Consider the following 21784-nt stretch of genomic DNA (forward strand, 5'->3'; position numbering starts at 1 on the left):
TGTTAATATCATTTGAGATTTTGATAATACCATACAAGATTTCATTAATAACTTACAAGATTTTTATAATACACATATTGTTTTTGATAATACCATAGTGAATCCTCATTATATGTTCACCTATCTGGTCAATGAACCTTTGTTTAAAGTCGATAAAAAAAGTAAAACTATGGCTCCAGATATGGAATAAGTGTGGTCGGACAAGTTTTGGGTGTGTTGCTGATCTCAAACGTAAAACTAACACCAAATAAAAACGTTATCTGAGGTCGGTACGTTACCGCGGTATAGACTTCCCTGTGAGTTGGAAAGATTGGCAAAAAGTGATCAATTGGGACAAGTTAAACGATTGTACTATGACAAGTAATTACCTTCCACATTCAGCTTGATATAAATATTATTCCTCAATTTTTTTCGGTGATATAAATATTCAGTGCGTTCTGTATATACTCGCCTTCTTATCCCCCTCTTTAATGCAACGCTTTCGCGACGCCATATAGTGCCCATATCTTTTTCTTCCGTAATCAATGCTGTGAAAAGTTTAATATCAGGTTAAATATATAAGGATGGTATTTCTAGGATGCAAATTCCAATTGATTGCACCCCCTTATATCTCACTTTAAGCTTATTTTTCAAATGTGTCTTCAAATGCACTTCAAGCGTACCTGAGAGTTTTATGTGTAGCACTTTTTCGTCAATTTTAAAAAGGGGGAAGTCCCCGACTGATTGTTCCTGTTATCGATCTATTACTGTCTGTTGTAATATTAGCAAGGTTTTTGAGTATATCCTTCTACCTTTTATGACTAAAAATATTATTGAGTGTGAGAACCAATTTGGTTTTCGGCATGGGTTGGGTTGTCAGCATATGCATAAGATTCTGTCTTCTTTACCGGCTGATAATTCTTCCAAGGGAAATATTCTTTATAGTTGTGCTTTGGATCTTTCCAAAGCGTTTGATTGTGTGGTTCATATTCAGCTCCTTTTTGCGTATGCTGAAGACTTGCTTCTGATTCGTCGTTCCAAAAAGCGTCTTTCCCAAATTGTCTCTATAGTTTCTGATGATTTCTCTGATACTGGCCGTTCATTTTAATATAGATAAATGTGAGTTTCTTCCCTATAAATCTATTACTGCTACTCCTTTTCACTGTAAAATCTTCACCATCCTTCTTACTTATTGTATTCGTTATCTTGGTATCTCTATTACTAACAATCTTTAGAGCTTACATCAGCGTTCTGTTTGTGATATAAGTAAAAAAATTCAGATTGGCTATGCAAAGATTTTTGTAAGCAGAGGGAAGTATAATAGACGTGTGCTGGCCAAACTTTATTCTAATTTCTGTGATTGTTCTGTCCTTTATGTTTCAGGTTCCACCTTGGAGAAATAACCGGACTCTTGTTAGAACATTTTCATTTCCTGATTCTTCACAGAAAACTCTCCAGTACAGCTTCTGTACACCTATCCCCTCACCACTGTCTTATCTGTTTTTTCGTTGATTTTGTGTGTCTATTTGTTTTTCTCTTTGTGTTTCTTAAATTTTTTTACTCCACCATATTTACTTTATGTATCGTGTGGGTGAAAAATAAAATAAATAAATATCAATCGAAATTTTGATATTGTAGTGCAAGATGTTTGATAATATCAAAAAGGATGTCCATGGTACCACACAGCATTTGGTAGTACATGAAGATATTTTGATAATCTTGACAACAGCAGAAACGATTTCATAGTAATACGTAAGATTCAGGTGATAGCAGACATGATTTTGATGAAACCATTTTAGATTTTGACAATATCAGACGCGTTTTGATAGTATCATGCAAGATAGTATCATGATAATAATAGATAATATTTTGATAATATCATGCAAGATTTTGGTAATAGCTTCCGCTATTTTGATAATACCTAGTAAGGTTTTGATAATGCAGCCAAGGATTATCGCTATGTCAGGTGAGATTTTGATAATTTAGTGCAAGTTTAACAATGTCAGGTAAGATTTTGATAATACCACACAAGACCTAGAATAACTTAACAAAATTTTGATATTATCAGACATGATTTTGACGGTACCATGTTAAATTTTGTTAATAACAGACATGATTTTGATAACACCATTTTGTATTTTGACAATATTAACCATGTTTTAATAGTACCAGAAAATATTTTTGTTAATACCTGTTAGAGAATTCTTATCACGTCAGATAACACTTGTTTTGATTTTTATAATAACATACACGAAGTTCATGTCATCATGCTAGATTTGGATAATATCAGGTAGTAATAAAAATATTTTGTTTATATCAGATAAGATTTTGATAATACCATGCATGATTTTGTTAATAACCTTCAAGACTTAGGTAATACCAGAGAGGATACTCATAATATCTGGAAAGACTTTAAAAATACAAGACAAGATTTTTTAATACCTAGCAAGACTTGGTAATATCATGCAAGACATCAAGCACCATTTTAGATTTTGCTATGGCAGACCCTTTTTGATTGTAGATGAAAATATTTTGTTAATGTAATCCGAGGTTATGACAATACCCTGCAAGATTTTTGCCAGGTTATGACAATACCCTGTTGTTGCATCTCTGACCCGTGAAAATTTCAGAATCTCCTCTGGTCCTGATTTCACCTCTTAGCGTAAACTGCGTTCATTCCGTATTTCAGAAATTTTACAGGTGATTTTTTTTTAATCCAGCCTTATATTGGATATGGTTGCTAAGGCTTGTTGCTAGGCCTCTTGGGTAACTGTAAACTATGTTTTCATGTAAGTATGCAAATTTTGTACCTGTTGGAATGTAACCAATATGTACCGGATGTCTTATGCTAACGAGATGTGCCGTCTGCAATATGTTAATGAGATTGAGGGTATATACAATGAGGTTTCTGTGAGTCCTTTTGAGGCTCTGGTGATATAATAAATCATGTATCTGCTGGAGTATTGCCCCACAATTACTATGAAGTTGATTTTCATCCGACATCTTCTTCCGACTCTTTTCATATGTAATTAAAAGAATAGTTAATTTTTATAAGTTTGGTGAAAAGAACATCTTTATTCAGTCTAAAATTTCAGCGGAGAGAGGAGTTTTCTGCAGGAGGGTTTTTCCACGAGAGAGATATCCGAGGGGATTTTTACTTGAATTTCTTTTCTTTGGAGATTACAGCAAGGTGTGACGGGTCAGCTAACATCTGATCTAATTGACATTCATTTTCAGTGTTCAATTTGCTGTTGAGTTTTCACATAGAAAATGTCTTTTCAAATTACAACGAGAACATAGTCTTGTGCCATTTATTAAATGAATATGTTATTGTTTGGAAAACTTTTAATTACTTGCAAAAACAGACTGGAATGATCTTATTTTTTACTTATTATTTTTAGTCTATGCTTAAAGAAAGACCTCGTTTTTCAGTTTTTTCGAATAAATCCCTTTAATTTCTAAACTATATATTTGACGCATTAATCGATACTAAAAACAAAAGTCTGCTTTTACTTTGGTAAACATTGTAGTTAAACATAGGGGTGGTCTCTGGCGTGAATATGGCAAAAGAGGTACTGGGTTTGGTTTAATTCATATAAAGTTAATTAGAGCTTTCTACATAACTTTTAATATTTTTTCATGTAATTCATTTCCATTTTATTATATTGTCAGTCTTTTGACCATTGCCCCCCCCCCCAAAAAAAACCTAGTGTTCATGCAAGAACGTCGCTATGTCAAAACTAGCAAAATTATAATCTTAGCCCACATATCGAAGTGTAGTAAGCAGGCCAATTAAGTCAGAATTTAATTTTAGTAAAATTAAAATATTAAGACGCAAAATACAAAATGTAAAGAATGGAAATACCCATTTTTACTAAGATAAAATTTGAAAATTAAATGTAATAGAATCACATATCTTGGTACGTATAGGCTTTGAAAGGAAATTGAGAAATAAACATTTACTTGCTTATGTACGTCTGTGGTCTGGAATTACGTGGTTGACCTATGGTATTATGGGACCGAGTATGTTTTCTATAATTAATTGCTGGGTGACCTTTGTTTCGTTTTCCTTAGGAATACCTTGGTTAATAGAACCGTACCCATAATCCCTCCTAGGACAAGGTTAAAAACCATTAATCATCACAAAAAAATCTACGAAAGCTTCGGAAATTATCAGTGAAGATATTGTGAACCAAGTTTATAATTCGATTTCCCTTGAATATAATGCCAAATTTGAAAAAATTGAAACAACCCTTCGAAAACTTTATAATGCAGTGAACTTGCTTGAAAACAAAATCTCTAAATTAGAAGACAAGTTTGACCAACTAGAGCAGGATGCCTTACTTGATAGCCTAATTTTCTACGGTGTGAAACCAAACCCCAATGTGGAACTGAGAGAAAATCTTAATGGAGTGATAACACAAATAATGGGCTTGCAAGATTTTAAAGAAATGGACCTCTTAAAGGCTAATCGATTCCGCATGCCTGCTAATCAAACTGAGAATGTGAAAATCGCCCCAGTTCTAGTAAAATTTTCAAGCTTAGATACTGCTCGTAAAGTGTTTGCAGCAAAAAGTAAGTTGGCAAAGTCAGGTGTATTTGTTTTAGAAAACCTAACTAAAAAGCGTCGGGATCTATTAAACGCGGCTCGTAGCACCTTTGGCCCAAGAAGTGTTTGGTCTGATCATGGTCAAATTCTAGCCAAAGTTACTGGTGAAACTCGTATACGCAAAATAAATTATTTGCATGAATGTATTAGTATGTGACTGGTTAATATTTTCTTGATGCGTATCCTTTCCTAAGTCATTCTTTTTTACAGTTTCTTTTTATTTCGTTTCATTTATTTATTTATTTATTTTTTTTCATGCTCATGGTTCATCCCGATAGTACCTTCTGTGCTATTAATTATTTATGTGTTTATAATCCTTTAACCGGTTTTTCTTTCGTAATAGATTTAGGTAAAGATTTCTTTTTTGTTCATCTGGTGATTTAAATGGACTCCAAGTAAAACCTGCTTTTGTCAATATTTTAAGTCGTGAGAGACGCCTTTGCGAGCTTGAAAATAATCCTTTTGATCTAATTAGTATTGTGAATAATTCTGTCGGTCAGGTTAATTAAAACCTGACTAATATAAACCCTGTTTGTAATAGTAAATATGTTTCGGAATTGGGGGGAGAGGAGGTTACCAAAGGAAATTACTCTCTGACTGCACTTCAGCTTAACATTCAGGGTCTTTCCTCGTCAATAGATAATTTAAGACAAATCGTTTCGGATGAACAGCCTGATGTTGTTGGTTTGTGCGAGACATTTTTGGATTCTGGCAATGAAAAGCTATTGGATATCCATGGCTACAAAATGGAACATATAAACCGCTGCAAGATGGCTAAAGGAGGTCTTGCCATGTATATATCTAGTAATTTGCATTATTGCTTACGGGATGACTTATCAAGGAATTTTGAAGGTATCTTTGAGTCACAATTTATAGAAATTAGAGTTAATGGTATAGATCTAATCATAGGCAATATTTATCGTTCTCCTAGCGGCGCGGTTTCGTTGTTTCTTCGGAATCTTGAGGAAATACTTGACATAATATTGAAACGTCCGTGTCAGTTAATCATAATGGGTGACTTTAATATAAATTTGATGGATTCAAATTCTTCGGCTTCAGTTGATTTTCTTTCAACCATGCTTGCCGCAGGAACTCTACCAACTACATCCATTCCCACACGAGTAACTAATGTTACAGCTTCTTTGATTGACAATATCTTCTCTACGCTTTGCTTGAAGAAAAACTCAATTTTAGTTCCTGATATCTCCGATCATTTTCCCATATATTCGCGGTTCAGTTTTAATCGGGGAAGGAATAACCGGACTCAAGTGTTTGATTCCTATTCTATTAGGTTTGGTGAGAATGAGTTATCTCTTCTTGGTTCTAAATTAGCGAAAAATTCGTGGAGCTTATTTGATAATGACAAGGATTTTTCTTGTTTATTTGAGTCGTTTTATGGAACCATAAAAGAGGCTATTCTTAGCATTTGTAAAGTACCACCTTCTAATCACAGGTCTAAAAGGATTATTCCTCTAAACCCATGGATGACATCCGGACTTCTCAAAAGCTGGAGAAGGAAAAATAATCTCTGGAGGTATTATAAATGCGCTACACTTTCAACGAGTGCTATTCGTCTTTGTCAATTCAAGATTTACCGGAATATATATAATTCCTTGTGTAGGAAAGCCAAATCTCTCTATTATCTAAATAATTTTGCTGCGTGTAATAAGGTTATTCGTAAAACTTGGAAGGTAATAAATTCTGTGCTTAAACCTGGTTCTCAATATAGCTCTTTACCTATGAGTCTGGTCATTGGTGATGAGACTGTAGAGGGTGAGCTTAATGTCCAAGAAGCATTTACTTCATTTTTCGCTAGTATTGGTAATAATATCGCTTCCACAGCTACTTTATCTCGGTCTAAGTCGGACTTTAGATCTTACCTCGGACCGTCTTGTGTTAAGTCTATGTTTCTAGAGCCAGTAACAGAAATTGAAATTACTAAAATTGTTAATGGCTTGAAAGACTCATCTTCATCTGGGCCAGATTCTATTCCTACTAAGGTAGTTAAATCTATTCTTCCTTCAATAGTTGTGCCTCTTACAAAACTTGTTAATCTTTCATTTAAATATGGGGTTTTTCCAGATCCTCTCAAGCGTGCTCGGATTATTGTTCTGTATAAAGGTGGACCAAGAAATGATCCAGCAAATTATCGACCAATTTCAATTTTATCAGTATTTAGTAAAATCTTCGAAAAGGCTATGCTTTCTCGTCTGCTTAAATTTCTAAAATCTAAAGAGTTTCTTCATGATTTTCAATTTGGTTTCCGAATGAAGCACTCCACGGAGCATGCCTGTATGACCCTTTTGAATTTTATACATTCTGAATTGGATTCGGGATTAATTCCGGCTGCTATATTCCTGGATATTCGCAAGGCATTCGATTCCTTAACCCATGAAATTGTTCTATCGAAGATGTCTCATTTTGGCATTAGGGGTAATGTATTTTCTTGGTTTCAATCTTATTTGAATGATAGGTTAATTTCTGTCAATCCACAATTTAATTTCTGTCAATCACAAGTGAAATTTGGCGTCCCTCAAGGATCATTTTTAGGGCCAGTGCTATTTTTGATTTATATAAATGATCTTTTTTACGCAGTAAAAAAGCAGAAACCTATTCATTGCTGTAGACTCTGTCATCCTAAACCTTCCCTTGCCCATAGTGCCAGCTATAGTTCGCCATCTTCTGATGTCCTTGTTTGTTTTGCTGATGATAGCACACTCGGCACTTCGGGGAACTGTGAATCCGAACTTCGATTAAACTTGGAATACTCGTTTGAGAGAGTAATTTCATGGCTTGATGCTAATTTTCTTACCCTAAATTATTCAAAATCCAATTTTTTGATATTTTCGCATGTTTCTCAGATTTATCCCAAGTTATCAGAAATTCATCAGCCAAATTGGATAATTCACAGATCTAAAGATCGATATGTTCGTTTTTTGGGCGTTCTTGTTGATGAAAACTTGTCTTTCAAGCGTCACATTGATTTGATTAAAATGAAGATATGCAGGAGTCTCGGTATTTTAAGGAAACTCAAACATATTTTCCCTGGATCAATTTTGGAAATCCTTTTTCACTCCTTGATCTGATCTTACGTTTCCTACTGTCCAATAGTATGGATGTCAACCTTTCCTTCACTGTTAGAACCACTTTCTAAGGTTTATAATAAAGCTAGAAACCTCATTAAGGAAACTAACCGTTCAAGAGTTATCCCATTACTTGATCTCGAGTCACTGTATATTCTTTCGTGTGCATGTTTTACTTTTTCTCAGCTTCATGGTGACCTCCCCCGTCCCCTAAGTGTTCAGCCATCTTTCACCTCTGATCAGAATAATTATAATCTTCGCAATACCGAAAATCATATTCAAGTTCCTTTTACTCCTTGTGTAAGGTCAGACTTTAATCCTTTAATTGCGAGTTATATTGTATGGAATAAGTTGCCCGAATCAGCTCGAAGGTGCCACTCATTCGGTTTGTTCAAAAAAATTATTAAAAATTCATTGGCTTCTTAGAAATTATTTTATCTCTTTTTATATGTGTACATGCGTGTATGTATGCATATATATTTCCTTATTATTTCATTGGAGTCTATTTTATCTACAGATCTACACAATAAATTTAGTCTATTCAATCTATTAGTCTATTTAGTTTTGTTTTCTATAGTTTTTCATTTTATTTATATTTTCCTCTCTTCTCCTTTTTGCTCTTCTCTCTGTGAGTAAGTGATTATTTTTTTTCTTCTCTGAGTAAGTGGCTCGTTATTCTCCCCTTTTTTACAGGCCAAAGAGCCTTTGGGGAAATAGTAAAATGTAATATTGTATGTGTGTTTCGTGATGAATAAATCTTATCTTATCTTATCCATCTCCACTAATAAAAAAAATATATTATCCATAAATAAAGATTACTGTTCATCTCCACAATCATGCTAATTCATGATCAACTATAAAAAGGAAAGTGTTTTAGTTGTAGTTCTCAAGAAAGAGTAAAGAAAACGAAGTAAGAAAAAATCTTACAAATCTCTCCGCATTTCTTTTCATCCTTTGGTACCGGTGTGATAGAGGATTTGCCAACTCCTTTGACCATGGAGAATCACTTCTTAGCGGTAAATTTATTTGATAGACCCGTCCTTGCACCTCATCAGCTCTTTGACATGTCCCATTAGTGCCAATGTATGGATACTTACATTCACAAGTGTAGCTAATTAAATCTCTTGCAGGTACACAGGTAGAATTAAGCGTCATGCATAGATCCTCTTGATCAGAAGGGCACGAAGAAAACATCTCATTTGAATCTAAAAATAGGCAAATAAACCACGTGTTTAGCTAGTGTAAAGGCTATTATTTATCCTTAAAATCTCATTTCCCCCCTTGCAAAATCCTAAATACTGAGTTTCTAACAAAAAAATATAATCAAGAAACAGAATAGTAACAGTCATAAAACAGGAACAGAAAAAAGGAAGCCATATTTCATATGGGTACGAAAAGTTAATTTTTTTTTCTCCTTTGAAACCCCTCTAGGGTTTATTATTCATGTGGACCAATCCATTTCTTACTGTTTAATGGTGCTACTACTCCAACCTGAATGGAAACTAGCATTGTTTAGTTAATTGTGGAATTAAGCTATAAATCAAGTTTTATTCCAAAAATGATCAGTAGCTGAAGGGTTAAAAAATATTTGTTTGAATTGTCCCCTTTGGCAATATTTCTGTAATAGCTGTCTTAGATATATTAATAATAATTAGATATATTATACAATTATTATAATAATTAGTATTAATATATTATAGTATTATAGTATAATATAATATAGTAAATTAGTATATAAATATAATATAATATAATAGTATATCATATAGTAAATTAGTATTATAATTATTATAATATAATATTATTAATATTATATAATTATAATAATTAGATATATTATTATAATTAGATTATTAGATATATTAATAATAATACAAAATTTTCTCTATACAGACAGAGTGTCGATATCAGTCAATCAACATCTTTGGCATAACTACTTAAATGTAAGTGCCGTGACAGCATAACTTTAAACAGATAGCCGCACAGAGAGCACCCTAAGACTAACAAGAGCTAAGAGCTCATATGGCACTTGTGACGAGGTTGGAAGAGCCAAGAGTTCATATGGCATGAGCTCTAGCAAAATTTTAGGAATCAATAGATTGCTTTAAAAAGAAAATCACAGGCTTAATGCCGGTCAGGATTAGAAATAAGAGCTCTGAGTCACGAGGTCCTTCTAAATGTGAAAATCCTTTAAGATCCGATCACCCACTCATAAGTTAAAAATACCTCAATTTTTCCTCTCCCTTCAGCCCCCTAGATGGTCGAATCAGGGAAAATGACTTTATCAAGTCAATTTGTGCAGCTTCCTGACAGACCTACCAATCTTCATCGTCCTAGCACGTCCAGAAGCACCAAACTCGCCAAAGCACTTAATCCCACCCCCTAACTCCCGCAAAGAGAGCGGATCCAGTCTGGTTAGGGGAATCACGAATCTAAGACATTTATAAGCGTTTTCCAAGATTTCCGGTTTTCCCCTCCAACTCCCCCCAATATCAAAAGATCTGGTCGGGATTTGAAATAAGAACTTTGAGACATTAGTTTCTTCTAAATATCAAATTTCATTAAGATCCGGTCACCTGTTCTTAAGTTAAAAATACCTCAATTTTTTTTAATTTTCTAAATTAACAACCCACAGCTCCCCAAAAGAGAACGGACTTGTTCCAATTGTGTCAATTATGTATATATAACTTGCGCTTATTCTTCCCATTAAGTTTCATCCTGATCTCTCCACTCTAAGCGTTTTCCAAGATTTCCGGTTTCCGAGATTTCCGGTTTCGCTGTCCAACTCCCCCCAATGTCACTGGATCTGGTCGGGATTTAAAATGAGAGTTCTAAAGCACAAGAGCAATCTATATATCAAATTTCATTAAGATCTGATTACCCATTGGTAAGTTACAAATACCTTATTTTTTCTAATTTTTTCAAATTACTCCCCCTCCCCAACTCCACCAAAGAGAGCGGATACGGTCCGATTATGTCAGTCACTTATCTTGGACTTGTGCTTATTTTTCCCACCAAGTTTCATCCTGATCTCTCCGCTTTAAGCGTTTTCCAAGACTTCCGCCCCCCCCCCCCAATGACACTGGATCCAGTCGGAATATAAAATAAGAGATCTGAGTTATGAGGTCCTTCTAAATATGAAATTTCATAAAGATCCGATGATTTCTTCTTAGGTTAAAAATCCTTCATTTTTTAATGTTTTAGAATTAATCCTTCCCCCCAACTCCCCCAAAGAGAGCGGATCCGTTCCGGTTATATACATCTGGGACATGTGCTTATTTTTCTCACCAAGTTTCATCCCCAACCCTCCAATCTAAGCGTTTTCCTAAATTTTTGGCTCCCCCGAACTCCCCCCAATTTCGCCAAATCCAGTCAGGATTTAAAATAAGAGCTTTGAGACACGATTTCTTTCCAAACATCAAGTTTCTTTAAGATCTGGTTCCTCCTTCGTAAGTTAAAAATACCATATTTTTTCTAATTTTTCAGAATTAACCCTCCCCCATCAACTCTCCCAAAGAGAGCAGATCCATTCTGGTTATGTCAATCACGTATCTAGGACTTGTGATTATTTTTCACACCAAGTTTCATCCTGATCCCTCGGTTCTAAGCATTTTCCATGATTTTATGCTCCCCCCCAACTCCCCCCAATGTCACCGATACGGTCGAGATTTAAAATAAGAGCTCTGAGACACTATATCCTTCGAAACATCAAATTTCAATAAGATCCGATCACTCCTTCATAAGTTAAAAATACCTAATTTTTCTAATTTTCAGAATTAACCCTCCCCCAACTCCCCGAAAGAGAGTGGATCCATACCGTTTATGTGACGTATCTAGGACTTATGCTGGTTTTTCCCATCAAGTTTCATCCCAATCCCTCCACACTAAGCGTTTTCCAAGATTTTAGGTTTCCCCACCCCATCTCCCCCCAATGTCACCTGATCCGGTCGGGATTTAAAATAAGAGACGCAATATCTTTCGGAATTTAGCTCTGAGACATGATATCTTTTACAACATCAAATTTCATTAAGATCCGATCACCCGTTCGTAAGTTAAAAATACCTCCTTTTTCTAATTTTTTCGAATTAACCGTCCCCCCCATCTCCCTCCCCAGATAGTCAAATCGAGGAAACGACTATTTCTAATTTAATCTGGTCTGGTTCCTGATACGCCCGCCAAATTTCATCGTCCTAGCTTACCTGGAAGTGCCCAAAGTAGCAAAACCGGGACCGACAGACCGACATACAGACAGACAGGCCGACAGAATTTGCGATCGCTATATGTCACTTGGTTAATACCAAGTGCCATAAAAATCTATACTAGAAATTGAATTTAGACCGCTTATCCAAGTCAACGCAAAACATGAATGCTCAGCAATGAAAGTTCAAGACATATAAATTGATAACAAATAATACAATGCCTAGTCATGGTAATACAGGGACACTGGCAACTCAGATTAGTTCAATAAAGGCATAAAGGCAACTTAAGACTCCGACCCTTAAAACCAGCTAAGCTAGTAAAAAATGTTACGAGAGTCATGTCAAAACATAACGCAAAAACATCTAAAATTCAAATTAACACAGATTGTAAGTCCGTCCATAGTAGTCAATTCAAAACAGCTATGCCTACTACTAGTGAGAAACAGAGATTCGATATATTAAAAATGATGCATACTTTGACTTTTTTTTTGTTGAAAACAAAAAAATTCAGTTGTGCTCTAAACATACCAATGTCGAATTCAATTAAAACTCAATCTTTACCATAAAGAGTGGGTGACTAGAGAGGGGAAGCCTTTTCATGTATAAAAAAAAAAAAACAAGTTTTTTCAACTGAAAGTAAGGAGCGACAAAACGAACAGAAATTACTCCGTATATGAAATGGGTTGTCCCCTCCGCAATCCCTCGCTCTTTACACAAAAGCTTTTAATTGTTTCAAAAAGCAGAATTGTGGCAAAGAGTCAAACTTTAGCGTAAAGAGCGAGGGATTGCGGAGGGGACACAGTTGGTTACCACGAACTCTTTGAAAGAATAACCTCCTTGTTTTGAGTTTCAATCTCGCTAAATACTTTCAATTTAAAACATTGTCTTTCAAAATTAAAATCTTGTTTATAATGCCATACACAAAATTACCATAAATACAAGGAGGGTATCATTCCGTCGAACACAACTCTTTAAATCAAAGTTCAGCTTTTTCAAAACAATTGTTTAGATAGCCAGAGATAGCTACTTTTTAGATAGCTAGCTTAGGTATTTCCATGCGTTCTGAATTTCACTACATAGTTCCAACAAGATCGTTTCCCTGTTTGGAAGATTTTGATTCAAGTTTCTAAAACTATACAAACTTTTCAGGTATCAATAGCAATGATTATTAACTTTAAATTTATTAATTTATTCATTTAAGTCAGCAAAAATCATAGGCTTTGCTATTGCATAAATGGTTGTCGCTACTTCTTTTTCTTAGAGTTTTGGTTCCAGTGACAGGTTTCTGTCTTTATATATATTTTTCTTACGAAACAATTGATCCGGTGTTCTCTAAAATATGAGGAAGATTAATATTCCCTCTTTCAACCACCACTTTTGACATCCAAGTTGAATGTTTGCATCATAATGCTTTGAGAATGACAATAACCCTAAAAAATAGCACCAATTAATGATTTAACCAAATACATCAACATATGAATTAAGTGGGCTTACGAGATAACGAGATTAATTATGATGTCGTCACTTCTAAGGTTTTCAAGGAAACAACTTGGAAAATCTCTTTATTGTTATTATTTTTGTTGATGCCCACATGGATGCTGGTAGAACGGCCAGTGGGCAATGCCCCTTGAGAATCATGAGAAAATTAAGAAATAAATATAAATAGGAGAATGAAGAATATGCCCGTTTTAGCATCGGTGAAAACAAAGCTCTTGGTAGCAAACTACCCTCCCCCTTTCTGTAGTGTCCTTGCAGCGCTTTTGATTTCCCCCTCTCACACCACTTCACCTTTTGTGCTGGCGAGCTTGCAAATTTCATCATTTATGTTCAATAAAAAAAAATATTTTCTGCAAATAGACAGGAGCCATAGCACCCCAGCACCCGTTTTATAGCCCGAGTTAAAAGATTTTCTTGGGATTATTAACCGTTGATTGTGTGTGGAGTAAGTGCATCCTTAGGAAGAAGGCACCGCCATTGTGGTTTGATGCCCTATGTATCTTTTTTCGGAGGTTGACTGTTTACCTTAATGTGTAATTACCTGGAAACATTTATTGCAAAATTACCAACACAGACATAATAACAACTCTAGAGAAATTCAGCTATTTATTAAAGCATTCCCTCCTGGATATTTTATCTTAGGCTTACATTTGCACAATTCGGCTATTTATTCAGAGGCTAAAAAGGCAGAAACGGCAAAAAAATTAGCTGAAATTAGTTTATATATTAATATCCATGCTCTCGTTTTATCTGAAACCTTGGTAAAAATCTAAAATATGGATAAATTACAGAAAAAATAGACAAAAACTATATATGTTTATCTACCAAAGTGAGAAAATTCCACGAGAATGCTGTATTGGCTTTGAGTGCTGTGTTTAAGTTTCTTAGAATCCAGTTTCTGCTGCAATTTTATTGAGAATTATGATCCAGAAATAGAAGAATGAAGTATTTCATCTTATAAATGACCGTGATTAGGGTGGACAAAGTTCACCTTCCTTTTATAGACCTCAGAACGTCTGATTCCCCACACAGCCCCAGGGAAAGGAAATTAAGGTATGCAATTCACCCATTGCTTATATTTAAGAGTAAAGCTGTTGCGAAAGGTGGCCATGTTTGACCTTTATTGTCCAAAAAACGAAGGACATTCAGATGAGCCTTTCTGAGATTTTTGAAGGGAGTGTTAGAATACAAAACATGTTATGTGTAACTCGGGAATGACTAAGTATATTGATTTTGAACTTTCAGCAGATGATGAGAGAGATATGCAATTGACCAAAAGGCCATATTTGCACACTACTACTACAACTACTACTACAGCTACCGCTTCTTTTTAAAACTCAAAAGTGGTCGCAGGCCAGGTAGCCCATTCCATGTCCACTTTTCCCCAATGCCACCAATAAAAATTTTGAGATTGCCATTTTGTTCAAAACAGTCCAAAGATCATGAAATAAGGCCTTTGGGCTCGACACAGCCCCTCAGATCCTGAGCACAAGGGTTGTTTGCTATAAGGTTCTTGTTAAAATTATAAGTTCTAGTGCTTTTTCTAAGAATCAAGAGTGATTGACGGTTAACCAGCTTCCCACCCATACCCGTCAGTTCTCGAAATACACCCAACCTAAATTTTAGGAAAGTTGTTTCGTTGAGTATAGTTGAAAGGTTCAGTAATTATGCCCTTGGAGATTTTACTTTCCAGAGCCCTCAGGGTAGGGGCTATAAGTTAGGTAATTCGTCCGTTGTTCAGATTTAGTATATGCTAGTGAGAAAAGTGTACATATTTGACCTTTTGTTATATTTACAAAAAGATAAAGGGCATTCAAGTGATCCTTTCAGAGAATGCTGAGGTGATTATTGAACTAAACCAAAGCATTTTATGAGCATACGGGTTGTCATAAAGGCATAACTCGAGAATGACTGAGGATATTAATTTGGAACATTCAGAAAATTCTCTGTATCACTGTATTAGTAAGTGATTATGTTTGATTTGATTGTCCGTCAAAAACCAACGCTAATAATAAAATTTAAAATTTAAATGTGTATAAAATTAGAAGAGTTGATTTTAATAAAATTATGAATAACCCTGAAGGGCAAGATCCTAATTTTAATTACGGAAAAAATTTGAAAAAATTATTGATAAAGTGTTTGTGCAGGAGCTGCGATTTGTGGGTTCTAGAGTCCGGTTGTGGGTGGTCATTCCAATAATACATCTTAACGTACATGGACGGAATTCTCGGTTTGATGATATTGAGTTACTATGTACAAATCCACATCTTGCAGCAATTGACCTGTGTGAAATATTTTTGAACAGTGAGAATTAGCTGCTTATTGATATTCCTGCATATACGTGTAAGTTTTGTACCAAAAGATAGTAAAAAAAGGGGGGACTTGGAATTTATATTTTGGATAATCTACCCGCTATCCAGAGAGATGATTCGTGTACAAGCGTCGAACAAGTTTTTGAATGATTGTTTTTTTAATTAAATTTAATACTGGTGAAAAAGTAATACTCTGTGGAATATCTTCAAGTGGATTTCTTCAAGTATATATCTTCAAGTGGAATATCAATACGAACGATTTTTTTTTTTATCTTTTGGAAGAAGTACTTTTGAAACATCACTTGAAAAATAAGGAATAATCCTAATAAGTGACTTCAACTTTGACTTCTAGGATATATTATCTAGTCAAACTTCCAATATTATGTCGCGGATCATTTCATTCAGGCTAGTTCCTTGCATAAATTTAGCGACATGGGTTTAAAATCTATCAGAACCTTCAATTGATAAAGTTTTTTTTTCCAACAATTCATTCATGATCTCTAAATTACCTGATCACTTTCCAATTGGGGTCCTGCTGTAACTTCTTTGGATTTCTAAACGTTCAATAATTCATGATAAACCTGTATTTCAATGTACACCAGCAGAGCTGGACAAACTCAAATAAATTCTGAATGCTACTTCGTTTGATTTTGTGCAACATGAAGAAGTTAATATAGGAATACTATGATAGGATATTTGATCAGTTTTATTATAATGTCAAAAGTATGTTTTTGGAACATTGTTCGAAAACCACCGACTAGTCGGTCTAAGAGATCAACACCCATAGCCCCGTGGATAACAAATGAAATTCTAATGACAATAAAATGAAAGCAAAATATCTGGAAAGCGCATAAGAAAAGACCAAGTAATGACAAACTAGAGACATTTTAATTTTACTGAAATATGCTAAAATCACTGACACTTAAAGCTTAAGTGGCATATGTTTTTTCTGAAATTAATATTAAGAAAACATGGGATGTGATAAAAGAGGCTACACGAAAATCAACAAAACCACTAGGTTGCCCCGAATATCTGAAAATAGATGATGCGTTGATTACAGATGAAGACCAAGTTCGGTATAAGCTAATAAAATTTTTGCTGATGTGGGGGGAAAATACAGCGGAAGGTATGCCTCCTTCTTCTAACGCCTAGTCTTGGAAACAGTTTGTTGGTCCTCCGTGATCTCAACCAATGGTTCTCGAGCCAGTCACAGAGCAGGAATTAGCAAAAATAGTTTTATTCCTCAAGATTTCTTCTGCCAGTTTCGACCAAATTCTTGCTAAAGTCATTAAGTTCATTCTTCCATGAAATAAAAGCCATCGTATCATTTGCTTAATAAGTCATTCTAATTAGGACTTTTCCATCAGCGACTAAAGTTGGCACGAGATATTTGTTTTTTCAAGGGGGCGACCGTGAGGATCCAGGAAATACAGGCCCATCTCTCTCCTATCCATCTTTCCTAAATATTTGGAAAACCAATGCTTAAGGAACCAATGAGTTATCTTGACGCTAAACAGTTTTTCCATTAGCATCAACATGGATTTCGTGCAAAATATTCAACGGAACCTGCTTGCGATACGTTTCTTCATTTTATACGGCAGTAATTGGATTCTGGTTTCATAACTGCAGTCATTTTCCTTGATTTTTAGGAAAGCTTTTGACAGTTTGACCCAAAAGATCTATATCGATAAGCTCTCTAATCATGGAAGTCGTGGGAAGCAAGTGTCTTGGTTTTCTTCATACCTCACTAGCCGTTCTATCACCACTGAAGCTTCACATGACCAAGTTCCAGTAACTTATAGAGTTCCCCAATACTCAAGTCTTGGGCCTTCACTTTTCCTCATTTACATCAATGACTTCTCTTGGCTTTTTACTACTACGACACCAAATATTTGCTGTGGAATGTGTCATAAATAGGAATCCCGAATTTCACCAATAAATGCATCAAGAAAGCATGTAGAATTAATCGCACTGTATATATAGGTCCATTAGGTAATTTTGACCTCATTGATCTTCATACCCTGTAGCTGCGTCAAATATTCTATTCTATTTAGCATTTCTAGGATACTTGTTGGATCGGAAGTAAAAGAAACGATGCCATCCGCGCATTTCAGGTCAGACAAGTTAATGCCCACCCCCAAAATGAAACCATTAAAACTCGAGAGTTCTCTTTCTAGAACCTAATCAATACATAAATTAAACGGAACGCGGGATCACATTGAAGGCTTCAATTTCTTCACCCAACACTCCTACAGTTGCCTTGCAATGCTCATATTGGGCCTCTGGAAGCTCTATACATTCAACCGATATAAAATTTTCTACCATGACTCGTCAAGAGTTTTTACGGGTTGCAGAGTCAAAAACAGTGACGAAATCCAGAAATATGTTAATTTTTGGAAGTTGAAGCGTTCTTACTGTTAAAGAATAAGACGAAAGATGAAGATATAGTCAGCGCATCTTCTCTCTCTGCAAATTCTGAACTGATTCATATGCGTTTACTCAACTCTTGCTCCCCCGAACCTTTTGAGCATTATCATCGTGAATACTTTGGTGGCGATGTCCATGAGTGATATCCTTCTATAGTTTCGGCTGTCACACTTTTTCCCCTTTTTAAATACTGGGATTATTATTGACACCTTCTAATCAGACAGGAAGGTCTCCTTCTCCCATATGAGACTTAGGGAGGTGACTTATTAATTTTTAACCGTTTAATCGCATTTGGTATTTCTCTGCTTGAAGGTTAAGCCATGTCAGTTTCATGCGGTGGTTTTTCAGCTTCTGGTAGCAGTGTAATCGACCCATCTTGCGCATCTATATTTGGCTTAAGCAGGTTTATAAAATGACTCCTCCAGTAGTCAAGCTTACCTTATACGTCAGGAGTTGTATTTCCTTGATGGTCTTTTAAGGGACCGGTGATAGGAAGCTTTTTTCCTGCCATTTCTTGGAGTGTTCCATACAGCCTACTTGGGTAATGATTTTTCACTGCTTTATCCATATCTAGGGCTACCGGGCAACGTAGTGATTTTTTTGCTGCAGTTGATGCGTTGGATGCCTGTCGTCTAGCCTCAATTGGTGTTACAGATTCCTCTGAGACGCAATGTTTTCTCAGCTTTGCAGGAAAATAAAGGATAACTTCGGCAGCTATCATTTCAGTGGTGTTCCGGAATGGTTTCCCTAGGAAAGTGAGATCTTCCCAACAGTCTGTCAGACAAGCAAAATGGTTCTGTAACTTCAAGCAAAAGCCTTCTATCACCGATTTAATTTTCAGTTTCTCCATGTTTAACTTCCTTTTTGAGGGTTGCCTCTTCCTCATAATCAACTTCAGGAGTATCTTTGTACCTACAAGCGTATTATCACTTCCAGATTTAGAACCTGGGAACGCTCCTCTGTAAGCTCAAGAATAAAAGACTGAGGAGCACCAACGGTGACGGATCTATATATGGCCAATTTGGGCAGCTGGGGAGCCATTGTTTGAGCGCAAAGCTATTCTTAAAGTGGTTTTGTGTTAAAAGACGATGTTGGTGATTGTAAAGTTATGGGATCTCGCCTAAGTGAACTGACCAACGATATATATTTGCAGTGAATGTTGAATTTTTTTTTTCAATGGTGGCAATGGTCTTTTTAGGATTTTAAAGGCTTGATGTAAAGTGGAGATTCCAAACACTCTAAAATGATCTACCTGACTTTTAGAAGTCAATCTAAAGATAGAGAAACAGGTATAACACTTAAAAAAAGTAATAGGATAGAAAAAAGAAGAAACAAATAAAACACATTTTGAATAATAATAATCCGAATATTCCGGCTCCACATCTGGTATCCCTGATTAACGTAGAAAAAAATGAATCGAAAAATAGTTTGTATGAATTAAACACAACATATAAAGAAAATAACACAAAAAAATTAAACTCAAATATAAATAAGTTCTAAATATAAGTGCAATCGCTGATAATACACAAAAAAGAAAAATATAGTCTTCAAACAGTGCCTTGTACAAATAATTTTCCGTCGTACAATTTTAATTTGAAAGTCAAAATTTTACTTTTTATTATATATTGCATTTTTTATTTTCTGTTTCAATATATGTTGTGTTTTTTCAGTTTATGTTGTTTTTTTTTCCGTTCATTTTTTTCCCGTTGATAAGGTATCCCAGACGCGGAATCGTAATATTCCCATTGTTGCTATTCAAAGCTTGTTGTTGATTTTTCAATTTTTGTTCCACTATTTTATTACAATATATACTCGTTTTTCTATCCATATCCTCATTCAGAAATTCTTTAAATGGAAAGGCAGTGTAGTCTAAGAAATTACTCACCTCTAGAATACTTCTCTTCGTTCCTATAAGCTCTCAAGCTGTCTTCAAAGTTGTAATATTCAAACTCATCAAAATTTCTGAAAGCTCCAAGAATTGGGTAGTCAATACAGTTACTTGCTAAGGCTTCGCAAGAGCAGAGAATTTTTGACTCTGGATTACAACGCTGTTCATGGTTACATAAAGAGCATGGCTTAGCCTCTATAATAAAAAAACTATAATGGGTGACTATTTGTTTTTTGAGATTATTCCTTATATGAGGTCGACTGCTCCCGCCTTTTCCGTGCTGTTTAAGTTAAATCTTATAAGGCCTAAAAGGCTTCTTATTCTCATTTGACAGCCATTGGTTTTAAGATGTAATTCTTACAAGGGGATGAAAACAAGTCAAACTTTATCATATTGATTGGGTTGAAGAGAGTGCTGCTCCCTTCATAAATAGATTGATTTTTATCTGTTTTAGGTTTTTGTGTCATCTTTAACTTTTATTGTATAATTTTTTTTTTTGCGATTTTTGTTTCAATAGTCCAGGGTCACCCTAGATGTAATGAAATACTACCTTAAATGCAAATGATATTCTTGTCTTTAGAAGGCATGGGGGCGTCAGTCCTACTCATCTCTATTTTTACTTATTTTGAGTTTGACTCGGTTATTATTTATACTCAGTATCTTTTTTATATATGTTCGTTTTTTATTGACACAGTCTTTTCACTGGTAAAGAAATCAATGTTTAAAATACTTTTGTTCTTTTTCTATAATAATCGATGTATGGGCTTACTATTTAAATGCTGGACAGAATTTTTCAAAATTTTTGAGTACTGTAGGCTCTTTTAAAAATCTGCAAATATATTATATTCTTTGACATAGTTTTACGCCCCCTCAACTTTTCCTTAAAAATAAATCCCAAATTTTCCTAAAGCGTTTTATTTATGCTATTTTTACAACCTGGATTCACTTACACTTCGATTTAGTTCAATGGTAAGAGCAGAAGTAGTAGTAGCACCAAAAGTTTTAACTTAATACTCTCAGTTGTTCTTGAGATATTGCTAAGACGTCGTATTGACAGCTGGAACACGTAATTCCTTTTAATGAAGTTTTAAAGCACCGTAAACATTCCCTGAAAGTTTCTAGCTTATCCCCTATTCTACTCTTGAGACATCTCGCCTGGAAATCATGAAAACCAGGATGCACTTAAGCTATTTAAATACAATTCAATATTAACAGTAATAGCAGAATTAGTAGTAGTAAAAGTAGCAGGGAAAGTTATAGTAATATTGGTGAACCCTATGAGTTTCTACTTAATGTCCTAAGTCATTTCTGGGAAATTAATTATGTAACGCTTTGATAACCTATATAAACATAGTGTGTCTTGTTTAGCTGATTAGCTTCCTTGCCGTTATCCAAAAGCTTAACTATTAGCAATGGCATCAGCAATAGTAGTAGGCGTATTAGAAAAATTAAAAGTAGGAGCAATAGGAGTAGTATTAGTGATAGCAGTGTTTGTATAAGTAGTAGGTATTAATAGTATTCACATTGTGCTTTTTGGTCTAGTTTAATAAGCCTACCTCATGCTCTGAAAGTTTCAAAAAAAAATTTTCTGCCGTTTCTGAGATATTCTGATACTTCCTGTTGATAACCTACGTACATGCTAGGTTTTTCGGTTTAAACCAACATCCTCCTTAACAGACCCGAAAGTATCAAAATACAACCATTAACATTAGCAATATTTGTACTAACAGTATTAATGCTACTGCTAAAGATAGCAGTAGTAGTATTCACATAGTGTAGTTCTTAACTTT

The 21784-nt window shown here is 34.9% G+C and overlaps 1 protein-coding gene and 1 long non-coding RNA gene across 3 annotated transcripts in view; one reads left to right on the forward strand and one right to left on the reverse strand.

The window, feature by feature from the left end:
• Positions 1-1540, forward strand: part of LOC136025342 (uncharacterized) — a 62007-nt gene extending 60467 nt beyond the window's left edge. Inside the window, exon 3 of the long non-coding RNA XR_010617075.1 lies at positions 1363-1540. This is a non-coding gene — a long non-coding RNA (uncharacterized LOC136025342). The remainder of the gene's footprint in view (positions 1-1362) is intronic.
• Positions 1-21784, reverse strand: part of LOC136025339 (uncharacterized) — a 109799-nt gene that overhangs the window by 30625 nt on the left and 57390 nt on the right. For both annotated transcript variants that reach the window (XM_065701262.1, XM_065701264.1), the window contains 2 exons: positions 19992-20189; positions 8599-8876 (listed from right to left, as the gene is read on the reverse strand). In XM_065701262.1, the coding sequence (XP_065557334.1) occupies positions 8599-8876; positions 19992-20189 (476 nt within the window). The remainder of the gene's footprint in view (positions 1-8598; positions 8877-19991; positions 20190-21784) is intronic.

This window comes from Artemia franciscana, chromosome 3 (genome assembly GCF_032884065.1).
Source record: "Artemia franciscana chromosome 3, ASM3288406v1, whole genome shotgun sequence".
NCBI lineage: Eukaryota > Metazoa > Arthropoda > Branchiopoda > Anostraca > Artemiidae > Artemia > Artemia franciscana.